Source organism: Brachyistius frenatus, unplaced genomic scaffold (genome assembly GCF_029030835.1).
Source record: "Brachyistius frenatus isolate BFR_SWC_R1_liver_20210118 unplaced genomic scaffold, ASM2903083v1 Contig_2, whole genome shotgun sequence".
Taxonomy (NCBI): Eukaryota; Metazoa; Chordata; class Actinopteri; family Embiotocidae; genus Brachyistius; species Brachyistius frenatus.
The window spans coordinates 6793414-6805853 of record NW_027210601.1 but is presented as its reverse complement, the minus strand read 5'-3'; the positions used below and the strand labels follow the sequence as shown (position 1 = coordinate 6805853).

Genomic DNA, 12440 nt, shown 5'->3' with positions numbered 1-12440 from the left:
AGCAAAATGCTTTCGAGCATCAAAGCAAATAGCTGCTCTCCTGTAAGGTGTCTGTCTCGCTGCCAGCTCTGGTTAGGGCAAAATGATGTAATATTAGTGATTACTGTCTCTCATCAGAATCATATCATGATCATAAGACCACGTGGTGTTATCTGACACATTGGATGTCCAAATTTAAATTTTGGAGTTAAAAAAGCTAGTTACTCAAGTTTTTGTTTCTTCCATTCAAGCAGTTTGTACTCATCAAATTGCAACTTGGGTAAAATGCTTCTGACATCACATTAATTGGTTTAAATCTTATAAACGTTTGCCATATCACGCTTAGGGCTGCAACTAATGATTAATTATTGATTAATTTGTTCATTATTTCATCCATTAATCGATTAGCTGTTTTTTTCCCCCTGTAATTACAGAATTGAATTATTTCTTTTATTAAAAAAGGATTCATTGTTGCAGCTCTAATCATGATTTGTAATCATATATTCGTGTGCTCTGTTGCAGCCAGAACCAAAGTGGCGTCACTGTGGCAATATTGCTTAAAAAAACAGGGAGAACGGCAGGCATTTTTAGACAATCTCTGCAGGGAGACACTTGCAATGTTGCATTATGTTGTACATATGAAAAATGCAGAAAACAGATGAGTTACAAATGAAAAAGGGACCTACAAAGAGGAATACAAATCCTCACTTCGCTCTCTTCCACCCAGCTGGCCAATCACAGTGTAATGAGGGTGAACGGGATTTACGACCATCTGACATGCAGTTTGGACTAAGCATGAATCTTGTGTAACTTTGTCTTCATGCTGTTCTATGCTGGGAAGGTAGCGTACAGTGAATATGAGTTTCTAAGCTTAAAAAAACAAAAGCAGTGTGCTAAAAGAGGCTAGAAAGCAACAACAAGTTTCACCTTACACACAGGCATTTGGGTAATTTGTATGGCATTAATACCATTTCAATAATGGTTTCACTCACCATTTCAAAAATACAGAACATTTTATATTTTGTACTGACCGATCAGCCAGCTCGCTTCGGGCAAAAACCTCAATCCAACCTTTAGTCCTAATGATTAATTTACTGAGTCACAGCCATCAGGGTCCTCAGTGTTAAACTGACCTTGCTGCTAATAATAGCCGGAACAGTATCAGTCTCACTAGTCTATTGTTCCCCCCTTGCAAAACAAGAATCTAGTCTTTCCTGGGGCCCTGTGTGGCTCTCTGTCTGCCACACAGACCAGAAGAGATGATATCAGGTTGCTGGTTCAATCACTTTTTGTACTGTGCATGTGTGTGCGTGAGAGCCTTGCCCTGACCTCCAGACAGAGGTAGTCTGTCCTCTGGAGACCTAAAGATGGATGGATGGATGAGCCGAAAAAAAAAAACAGGGTATGTTCAAACACCGGGTCCCGCAAACCGACTGAAAATGCAGCGTTTGGTGAAGTTGTTGAACTGTGGTAGGGCTGCGGGTCGGTTTATCTCGTGTGTGTGTGTGTGTGTGTGTGTGTGTGTGTGTGTGTGTGTGTGTGTGTGTGTGTGTGTGTGTGTGTGTGTGTGTGTGTGTGTGTGTGTGTGTGTGTGTGTGTGTGTGTGTGTGTGTGTGGACGAGAAGCAGACGCAGAGGAGAGCTGAATACGGAGACTTCACAGGCAGATTCCTCTGCTTGTTAGAAGAGTTTAATTTGATTTGATAAATCTGTCTCTGTTTGTCTCCTTTAGGCAGTTCTGTGCTGTACAGATTAACAAGACGGAGATCAAGCTTCTTCTGCCTCACAACAAGTTTACAGTCATCACATTATAATCACTGAGGTCAAAAGTTGACCCCAGCCAGGCATGTACTTGTTTAGTATTCAAATGATTTAGATAGAGACCAGATATTAAAGCAAGACCTGCATTTATGGGGTTGCTTCTTTTTTTTTTTTTTTATGGTACCAGTGAAACAATAAAACACAGTCCAGAAAATCATCATACTACCACAAGACATAGTTTTACACCCTTGGAGAGAGGTTTATCCTCAGTCTAACAACAGCATTGTGCTGAACACATTACAAACTCATCTACCATGGTTATGTATTCATGTGCGGGTCCCCAGTGTTTGAAATGAAAAAGTGCTGTCAACTGAATACAAGGAGACTTCCTTGTTATTTGGGAGTCATGGTTTTAAACTCTTGTGTCAGCAGTGTTTTTCAACAACACATATAACCCTCTGCAGCTGTTCTGTAGCAGACATTGACCACTGAGCGGTTTAAAGAATGAAGATTTTACTTAATAAAGAGATGTTCTTGAAAGTGACAGAGGAGGAAAGCCTACTTACTTATAAACATTCATTCATGGAGCTGCTCTAAACTGCCCTTTGAGTTTCTATGTCCACCTGCTGCCACTGTAGCACCGTGATCTGGACAAAATCTCCCCTTGCTAGATGGAGCTGTAATTCAGTTTTCCCAGGGGATTCTTCCTTTTCGGGCGCTTGATCTCTGCTACATCATTATCTGACATCTATATTTGGACGTTTCTGCGTCTATTTTCAGCTTGCTCCCCAAGTGCCCCACGTGATTCATGTTGCATTCCTCATCTCCAGCTCAAAAAAGGTTGAAATCTGACAGGCTGCCGCTGGTAAATATAGACACAGTGATAAAAGATGTCTTAGGAGAGGTTGATTAGATAACATACAAATTGAATGGAGAAAATGGCCTTTAAAGTTACAGCAGAACTTAATAAATAAAAATTTTAAAAAAAGTTACAGCAGATGTGTAGTGAAGTATGCAGTGACGTCTGCTCATCTATGGTTTTTAAACAGCTGTCAGTTTGATGAATTGCATATTTACAAAAGTGTACCCCTCAGTTCAGGTCGAAAATATGAAAAGTGACGGGAGTCATGTACCATGACACCTGCCTGAGGAGTAACAGTAACATTTGAGGTATGTTCGCAGCTGAGTGGCGACAAATAGGCGAGAAGAGTTTGAGACGTGTTACTGCAGGTTCTGAATGCTGCTCGTCCACTTCGCACATGGAAAGCATCACCAACGGTGCCTACTTTGTGCTGCGTTGCACAATTGCTTAGTGCCCTCCAGTTAATCTCTCTTTTGACATGGTTCGGCTGTTAATGGAGTTCATGAGATGCATGTGTTATGCGTGATGTATCACTGACCAACCAACCCGAATCCTTCGCTTGTTTTCCAAACGTTGTCATTAGATCTGTTTAAAATGGATTTGTGTGTCTGTCTTTTCTGCAGGAGTGTCGTCCCGCGTCCCGGAGATCATGGCAGCCGGCACACACTCGCCTGGCGGGCCCAATGGCATAATCCGGAGTCAGTCCTTCGCAGGTTTCAGCACACTACAAGAACGACGCTCACGGTGAGTAGAGGTCTTCAAAACTGTTAATCGGTGATCAGATGGAGTTACTAATTTCTGACCAACAACTAGGGTCACAGGGTCAACTAAAGAATTTATTATAAAACACTCCCTCAGATTGATGGAAATGTTATGGAGGGGGAAGTAACACTTCTATGAGACAATGTTTTTGCCCTTTTAAATTAAAATACTGATATGTTGGTTACACTGTGTCCTACATATAAACCTTTTCTTACACCCATCTATCTGAACTGAAATAAATCCCACAAAGCCTTTATGTGGTCATGACTTGGCATATTTAGCTCTGTGCTTGTTTGATAGAAATGAGAAAATCTCATCCGTTACTGTAACCAGGCTTCCATTCAAGCTTGACTCGCACAGACAGGAGGAATTTACTGACTCAATAATCTGGAGGCAACCTTCATGACAATCAGCGAGCCACAGCAAGTCTCAAAATCCTGTAAAGGAACTGAATCCTTTCGGGGTGATCATCATTCTGTTACATAAGCACCCAGCGAACTCAGTTTCCTGATAATTTTCATTCTGACTGTGACAAGTTGGAGATCGATAAAGTCCTTGAGAGACTTTTATCTGTGTTCCTCCCTCTTTGACTCATCTCTGACGGCTCTCGTTCCATCAACACGAGACAAAGCCGGCTCACATCCCAGATATATCTCTTACAATCAGACTTTGGTGTATGACCAGCTCTCCTGGGCCTGCTGCTGCATCTATTTGAAGAAACTGTTCCCCTCTTTTCTCTCTGTTCAGACAGTGAATGGGGTAATTGTTGCAATGATGCGAGTGTGTGGGCGACTGACAGCGACAGATAAGTTGCCATTCTGATAATGAGCGAGGTGGAAAGCTGCAGCGATATGGCCTCTGAAGCCACTGGAGTGTGTTGGTGTCTGTGTGTGTGCAGGTTTGATGTTGTTTTTAAGCAAAGACTTTCCATGTTTGTGCCCATGTGTGTCTTTTATGTGCACTTACGCGTTCTTCAATGCTTCAGCGTTTGCCGTTTGTGTCCAAGGGTGTAAATTCACAATTATAAGCCTGTATGGAAATGTTTGTATGCATGCATATGTGTATTTCTGTGTGTCCCTGCCAAAAAACCCTACTGCACCACAGCTTGCCTGACCCCAAGGCTATGCAGCGCTCTCATTCAATGTTGCCCTACATTTGTGGCAGCTTTAGCTTAACTTGTGCTGCTGCTGGCATGCAGCAAGACGTGGCACGTTCCAACTTGTCGAGCGCTTGAATTGGTTGTTGCGCTGTCCCTGAAATGACGCTAGGATAATTTCATCGAGATGAGGGAAATGTCATTTGTCAGCTAAATCCGTAATGGTTTTAAAAGCTTGAAACGTGCATGAGCAGGGAGGATGAGAGTGACTTAAAATGAATTAATGTGAGGAGAGAAAGACTTGTGGGGTGGCTTTACTGTCAGGAAAAATTTGGCTTTTTCTTTATTCAAACATAGAAATGAGGCTTAGTAATACTAAAATGATTGGACACGTCATTGAAAATTATTTGAACCAATATTAATAATGCATTAATGAATGAATATCTCTGGGTGTTATGATTGTTAGTTGGACAAAATCAGCATTTTGAGAATGTTATCTCAGGATGTTAGAAAATGTGATGCCAGTTTTGTGTGTTTTCTGATACATTACAGAGTTTATGATTATTCAAAGTGATCTAAAATGTCTTAGTAAAGAAAAATAATCATTGTTGAAGCCTTACTTGGACTGCATCATCTAGATATCTAGAAGGGATCAGTTTGTAGGTCCATCAGGGTGTCATACTTTGTCTTTTTCATATGCATTTGGATAAAATCTTCAAAAATGTGAATTTTTCACAATCTTATGGTGTTTTATTGTCCATATGATTATTTAATAGATCAAAAAACAAATCCAAAATGCAACAGACAATAAAAATAGTTATTAGCTGCAGCCCACACATATGATGCCCTTTAAAGTAGTCAATGTTTTATATTTTACAAATATAAAAAGTGTTTAAATGTATAACATTTGGTGGCTTCACCCCTTCGAGTCAATCACCCAGTTGTTTGTCGACTACTGGAGGACTACAGAGGGAAGTGAGTGAAAAACACTTGAATGTCATTGATTGCTGGGAGCGTGATTGTCTCAGTTTGTGCTTTTGTAAGCTGACTGCAGCAGAAGATAATCGGTGGCCTTACACAGGTCAAACACAGACAGTGCGTGGGAGCTCGGGTTTGCATGTGTTCGCAGATATGTGTGCATACTTGGTATTTAGCACAACCCTGTAATTGATGAAGAGGTTCACCACTCAGGTTGTGTTGTGAGTTTGTGTGATTGGCTCCAAGAGTGTCTCGTTAATTCTGTGCATGTTTGACAGGTTTTTGGACGTGGTTTCTGAATAATATATAGGTTAAAAGTGTCAGTCCTGTATGATTGAGTTATTTTGGTGTGAAGATAGTCGACGAGCTCACTTCATCTGACAGATGAGATGAATTCATGCTGAGTCTGACCCAAGGCAAATCAAATTCAGACTGCTGTAAAATGAGACAGACCTCTCATATAACACTCTGCTTCTATAGGCTGCCAGTGACACCGCTGGCTATCTGAAAAACTGTGGAAATCCTGTGATATGTATTTGTGATGAGATGCAATGCTGCGTGAGTAACTCTGCATCTCTTACTCTGTTGTAGATGATCGAGTCTCAATGCTACTCCTTTCTCCACTTTGTGCTTCAAGATTGTTGAAAATGTTGTGAGGCACAAAATATTTTTTCCAGTTTAAAGAAGTCATCACACAGCAGACTGTGAATTGTCCTACACAGAGGTGGCTAAACAAGCTCTTTGTTGCACTTACTAATATATGTGTGTTTGTGGGCGTGTGTGCAGGTGTAACTCTTTCATGGGGAACTCTGCGGTGCAGAAGAAGCCTCAGTCCAAGCCCAAGAAGCCCCACCTGTCAGGCCACAAGGGGGGCAGCAGCTCCAGAGAGCCTCAGCCCAAAAGACTGGAGGAGGTTTACACCGCACTCAAACAAGGCCTGGAGTGAGTAATTCATGCACGGACGTTCACTGATTCAGTGGGAACACACTCAGAAACTCAGCAGTTATTAGAAAACAATTTCCTCTTCAATATACAGTATAAAATCTTCAAATGTTCCACAGTGACCTTTTTTTTTTTTTTTTTTTACTGTGGGTGAACAGTTTCTGTTAATAAATGTTAATAACCTGGTGCTTCAGTTTGTACGTTTACAGTTTGAGCCTGTTGATATTTCCTACAGAATGTAGTTACATAAATGTTTATCTACAAGTGTTGATATTGTAGCATTAATTCTTGTTATTTCCTCGGGGTGAGCTTACATTGCTGAATGCCTTTACTTGCAGCAGTTATGTTTTTAATCTCCCTCACAGTGATTATTAGATTCAACAGCTAGTGCATTTGTTTAAAACCTGAAGTGTTTTCCTTTTTTACACTGCAGTGAGTATCTGGAAGTCCATCAAACAGAGCTGGACAAACTGATGTCTCTGATGAAGGACATGAAAAGGAACTCTCGCCTGGTGAGAAATGACTGTGCATGAACTTACATTCCAGCTGTAGTTTGTGCTGCGCTCACATCTCTTTCTTACAAATGCGCTCATGTTCATGACCTGTGAGCATTCATTGGACAACTTAAGATGGAAGTATGATTGAATTACTGAATGCTATTTCTATGCCATATAAATTACAGCATATTGAGGTTTGATATGACAGAAATGTGGCGCAACTTCTGCCTTAGAGATCTTGGATGTTCTTCATTTAGCTTGGATTTATCTCAAAGAGCGCCAAGAGGATTTTACAAAGTAAAGCACAAAGTAAACAAGTAGCAACTGCTGTAGAAATAGTCAAATCAAAATAAATATTGGCTGTATTAATATGTGTACTTACTTTATATCTCAGACATATCTTTATATGAAAGCAGTAAGAGATTTTCAACCGTCAAATCTCTGCTGGTTTTTTATCACTTAAATGATCATATAATATCATATAACATCATGATTTCAAACATGGAAAATACTTTTAATGTGTTGCAATACACACACAGACACACTCGCGTATTGTACACACACAGAGTCAAGACTGGAAAAACGGTCTAATCTGATCTTTTTTTGATGACAGACAACTGCAGCCTGCTTTGCATTATGTAAGCAGCCTCAGCTGTGCTCCTTATAGTAACCGTGTGTGTGTGTGTGTGTGTGTGTGTGTGTGTGTGTGTGTGTGTGTGTGTGTGTGTGTGTGTGTGTGTGTGTGTGTGTGTGTGTGTGTGTGTGTGTGTGTGTGTGTGTGTGTGTGTGTGTGTGTATGTTTTTTTCTCTCCAGGGAGTGCTGTACGATCTTGACAAGGTGAGTTGATGGAGAGGAGGGTTGACTGTAGCAAGCACTCCCAAGTTTGGTGTGTCGAGTGAATCTTTGATGTATGAAAGAGAGAGGAAGAACAGAGTGGAGAAGTAAGGGGAGTAATAAAGGAAGATGAAAGGGAGAGAAATAAGTGATAGGACATGAAGAGATAATGAGATGCTGTATATCTATATGATTAAATGATCTTTATATAGAACCAATGTGCAGTATTTTCTAGACATTTTGTCAATCTGTGGTGTACTTTTAATGATCACAAATGTCACTTTTATGATATTCAAACTGTACCTCATTATATCCTGTAGTACGGACATACAAATCATTATTTCTATATCTGTGAGCCATCTGTAGCCACATACTCGTGACCACAAGTTAATTCTTGTGCTGTGTCTGTTTTTTCTGCAGCAAATCAAAACAATTGAAAGGTACATGAGACGTCTGGAGTTTCACATCAGCAAGGTAAGCACTGCTGTGTGTTCGGAATATTTTTCAATGATAATTAGTCAATCTACACCAGAGAAATTGTTTGAGCCTGAAGTACTGAGTTGTGAGTGGGACCTGGAAAGACATTCATTAAGAGCTGTTGAACATTTCAGGTCTCAATACCTTTTTTTTTTCTCACAATCACTCAAACTATAATGCTGGTGCATATGTCTGCCTCTTTTAAAGTAATACTCTCATGTCGCTAAGGTCAATACTGTCTGGTGAAGCCATCAGTAAGTTGGGTTATGGTGCTTTTGAATCAGAGGAACTTTTTTTCAAAGAACTGCTGGAGGAAGTACCCACTTCTTTTGTATCCGCACTGCAGGAACTGAGGATGATTGTAGTTCATAGTGACGCAAGTACGGGGTTCGGTCCAGACATAAGTTTGTGTTGATTTGTTGAACACATTAGCCAATGCAGCATTGGCAGCCTAGCTTGGTATTCAGACCTAAATACACTGTGTAAATATATAGGGCCAGGTACACACCATAGGGAATCATTTGCAATTTTTGCGTCCTGCCGGGAGTAGGCCGCGGGTTAATTTTGAAATTATTGGAAGAGTTTTAACCGATCAATATGCGCCTAAACTTGTCAAAACTCTACCACCGCTGCATCTACATTTAGAAGAAAAAAAAACAAACACTCAACTTCAACATCATCGCACTTCACCGACACTGGTTCGTGATTGGTTGGCCCTTCGGAGTAAATAGCTGAGCGAATGTTAATGCAAACAGGATGTCCAGACTATAATCACAGTGATTATAGTCACTAAGTCATAAGACTGGACTTGTAATGAATAGTCTGGTGGTGCCAGACTACTGGCTACTGCCATTTAAAAAAAAAAAAAAACTTATAAACAACACCTCCTAATGTTGGCCTCAAAATACTGAACAAATCACAGACGAATGACTCGTTGTTGTTGTGTGCCATGCTGGAGAGACGTTGCTCTACCAACCGCTGGCCAGCTTACATCACTTCAGCATTGCAATTGGCGGTAGGAATGCAAACAAAAAAAACCTCAAAGATATGTAGTTTTGTCAGGGGCGCTACCCACTGGGTATTTCAGGAGTCCCCAAAACTGCTTGGTCTGAAAAATGGCCTTTGTTACTTTTTGCACGGAGCCTGGGGTGGCTGTGTCCCCCGTTTCCAGCCTTTATGCTAAACTGAACTAAGCTATTTGTCTCTCACCAAGAAAACCGAGTACATTTACCAAAAAGACAAACTTGTCGACTCTTGTTCCGATAAACTACAGTGTCAATATTAGTTTGTAGAATTGCCTCTCTCCCTGGCGGTTTGAGTTTCAGAGTGAAGCTGCAGTATCCGTCCACACTTTTTGCTGCTAAGTTAGCTTGCCATTCATGCTCTTCTCTGATTCATGTGCTGATAAGGGACATTTCCAGCTGTTTTAATAGTTGAGGCAAAAACATCCCCACTGGGATTGCCAGGTAGGGATATTATTTTTTTTCCTATACCCTCTTTTGTAGTGTCCTCACAGGTTGCCAGTTGGGGACATATTTCCCCTACAAGGTTGCAGGGCTCAACGACCTCCTCTTTTGTCGTCCTGTAATGGTCTCCCTCACTCGGCTTCAAATCAGACGTGACAGCAGGCAATCAGAACACACACGCCCAAACAACAGCGCAGCTCCAAAGGTAACCATGGTTACCTGCAGAAGGAGCCTTTGAAGTCCCGAGGGGCTCGAGGGAACCCTCTATTGGGTGACGTTAACCCTTTGTGCTCACCTACATCCCGACAGACAATAAAAAAAACAACTCACCTTTAGACCTTTTGTCCAAAAACAGACATTTGTAAACTACACCACAACACACAAAGAGGCCGTCCTTGGACAGACATGTGCTGCCCAAGTGTTTCTGAAAGGTTAAGGCCAACAGTCAATCTGGGTCAGGGCAGTTAGCAGACAACAGTGAGGAGCAATTTTAAGGTCCTTAAAGATGAAAAAGAAATTGCGGAAATTCAGGAAATGCATCTGCAGCTTGCTCCACTTTGACTTTGATAACAAAGAAAAAACAGTCGATGCTTGTTCAGTCTTGTGAGGTTGTCACAGGATGCTGTAAAACAAACACGCACTTGAGGCCTTTCTACTTCACAGCCAATATTATTTAGAAGCTCTTTGGGCTCAGTACCAAAATAGATCTGAATGCACTAGTAAATATTTGAAATGTTGAAGGAGCGTCTGATTTATCTTGCCAGGCCGGTAAAAAGCCTCAAAAGTGGAAGCGTAACTGAAAAGACAAATCGAGCACTCGCTGTTTTTTTTAGGTTTTTTTTTTTAATTCTAAATATAAATACCTGCTCCTTTGCTAAACCCTGTCTGTTCATTGACTCTCTGACTTTGTGTGGGTTATAGGTTGGGGATGAAATAGTTTATATAAAGTTTCATGGCTTTTGTTTTGAGAAAAGGACTTCACAAATGTTTTGTATTTATTTGAAATTTGATTGAAATTATTCTCTCCTTCTGTCCAACAAGCAAATTTTCTCAAATGTAAAGTGCCCTGCTCAGAGTGCCTCAGTATGAATATTGGTCTGGAGATAATGTTGTGAGGGATGTGTCTATCTAGTATTATCAGCCAAGTCTACAAGCTGTAGGAAAGGCCAAAAGAGGAAGTACATGTTTTATAGCAGGCAGGTGGTGCTGAGCAGCCTGCGAGGAAGAGTAGGAAGATTATGACCTTTTATGTTTTCTCCATTTGTATGAACAGACGAGTACTTCAGCAATAAAAGTTGCTGCATCAGTAGAGCAATATACAGACAAGTGGAGCAATGAACTCCTGAGTGGAGAGCACCGAGACGACCTGCGTGTTAGATGATCACTCGGTTATTATATATTTTAGTGTCTTACACACGTGGCCATGATTGATGATTAAATGTGTAAACACATCATTATTTGGCAAATACAGTATTGAAACAATCAAAAGCTGCACATGCACTTTACCTCATCTTAGAAAAGAAAACATTAAAAAAAAAACGTTCAGTGTTTCAGCAGCTGCAAGCCACAGTAAGCGTGGACGTGTTTGTCAGCATTTGTGCTCAGGCTCAGGCGTGTCTCTTTGTGCAGGACAGCTGCCATAAGGGATGACTTAACAATCATCTATCAGCAAGTTGTTAGTTTGTGACTCACATCAGCCCGCTCTTTTGTTCCCGTGCTGCCTGCAGATGTCTGAGCAGTAATTGGCACACATGGAGGACGCAGGTGGCACAATACAACCCCTATGATGTCCTGCATGGGATAGGGTCTGGTGTGTGTGTGTGTGTGTGTGTGTGTGTGTGTGTGTGTGTGTGTGTGTGTGTGTGTGTGTGTGTGTGCGTGCGTGCGTGCGTGCGTGCGTGCGTGCGTGCGTGCGTGCGTGCGTGCGTGTGCGTTTGTGTGTGTGTCTGTGTCTGTGTGTCCGTCTGTCTGTCTGTCTGTGCCTGTGTGCTGGCCGCGAGTATCAGCAGGGCATCATTAAAGAGATGAGTGACAGAGATTGAAGGTGAGGAGAGAGCGGCTGTCAGGCGCCTCCTCCTCCCTTGAGAGAGAGAGATTGTGGATGTTAACCAGGTGCCAAATTCAATCCAAGACGAGTGTGAATACTCTGCATGTGATTATTTTTAATATACGGCATTTTCTGCTTTCCCCTCTTCCCTTAAATGCTAATCTTGCCCCACACACACACACACACACACACACACACACACACACACACACACACACACACACACACACACACACACACACACACACACACACACACACACAGTTCCCCAGAGAGGGGATTGTGTGTTTGATGCTGTTTGGTGTGGCCCGCCTGTTTTAATCTGCTTATAATCACTCGCCCCCTGGCAGAAAGTGTGCGTGTGCGTGTGTGTGTGTGTGTGCACCATTATCCTACGATCCAGGATAATGACCATGTCTTAAGAGGATTGCTGCCATATCCTAAGGATTCCCTGTTCACAGTTTAAAGTCATACATACAATAGATCCAGAGACAATCCTTTAAAACTCCCAGAGACACTTCATAAAAACCTGACTGCACTGTTGCCAAACTACCAACCAAACACCAGCATTCATTATTTTTTTACAGGGATTATATTGACATGGGTTTAAAAATACAAAAAAAGGAGCTAAAATGGATATTTCAACCTCAATAAATGCAAACACAATATTATCCTCAACCTGGGCATAATTGATTCCTCAATAAAGATTTTTCCATAATTCCCCACTTGGTCTCTGAGC

General features: G+C 41.4%; 1 protein-coding gene across 5 annotated transcripts in view; it reads left to right on the top strand.

Moving 5' to 3' along the window:
- The window catches only part of ripor2 (RHO family interacting cell polarization regulator 2), a 62787-nt gene that overhangs the window by 36011 nt on the left and 14336 nt on the right, over positions 1-12440 (top strand). For all 5 annotated transcript variants that reach the window (XM_069697256.1, XM_069697248.1, XM_069697239.1 and 2 more), the window contains exons 2-6: positions 3225-3345; positions 6224-6379; positions 6813-6891; positions 7691-7714; positions 8132-8185. In XM_069697256.1, the coding sequence (XP_069553357.1) occupies positions 3225-3345; positions 6224-6379; positions 6813-6891; positions 7691-7714; positions 8132-8185 (434 nt within the window). The remainder of the gene's footprint in view (positions 1-3224; positions 3346-6223; positions 6380-6812; positions 6892-7690; positions 7715-8131; positions 8186-12440) is intronic.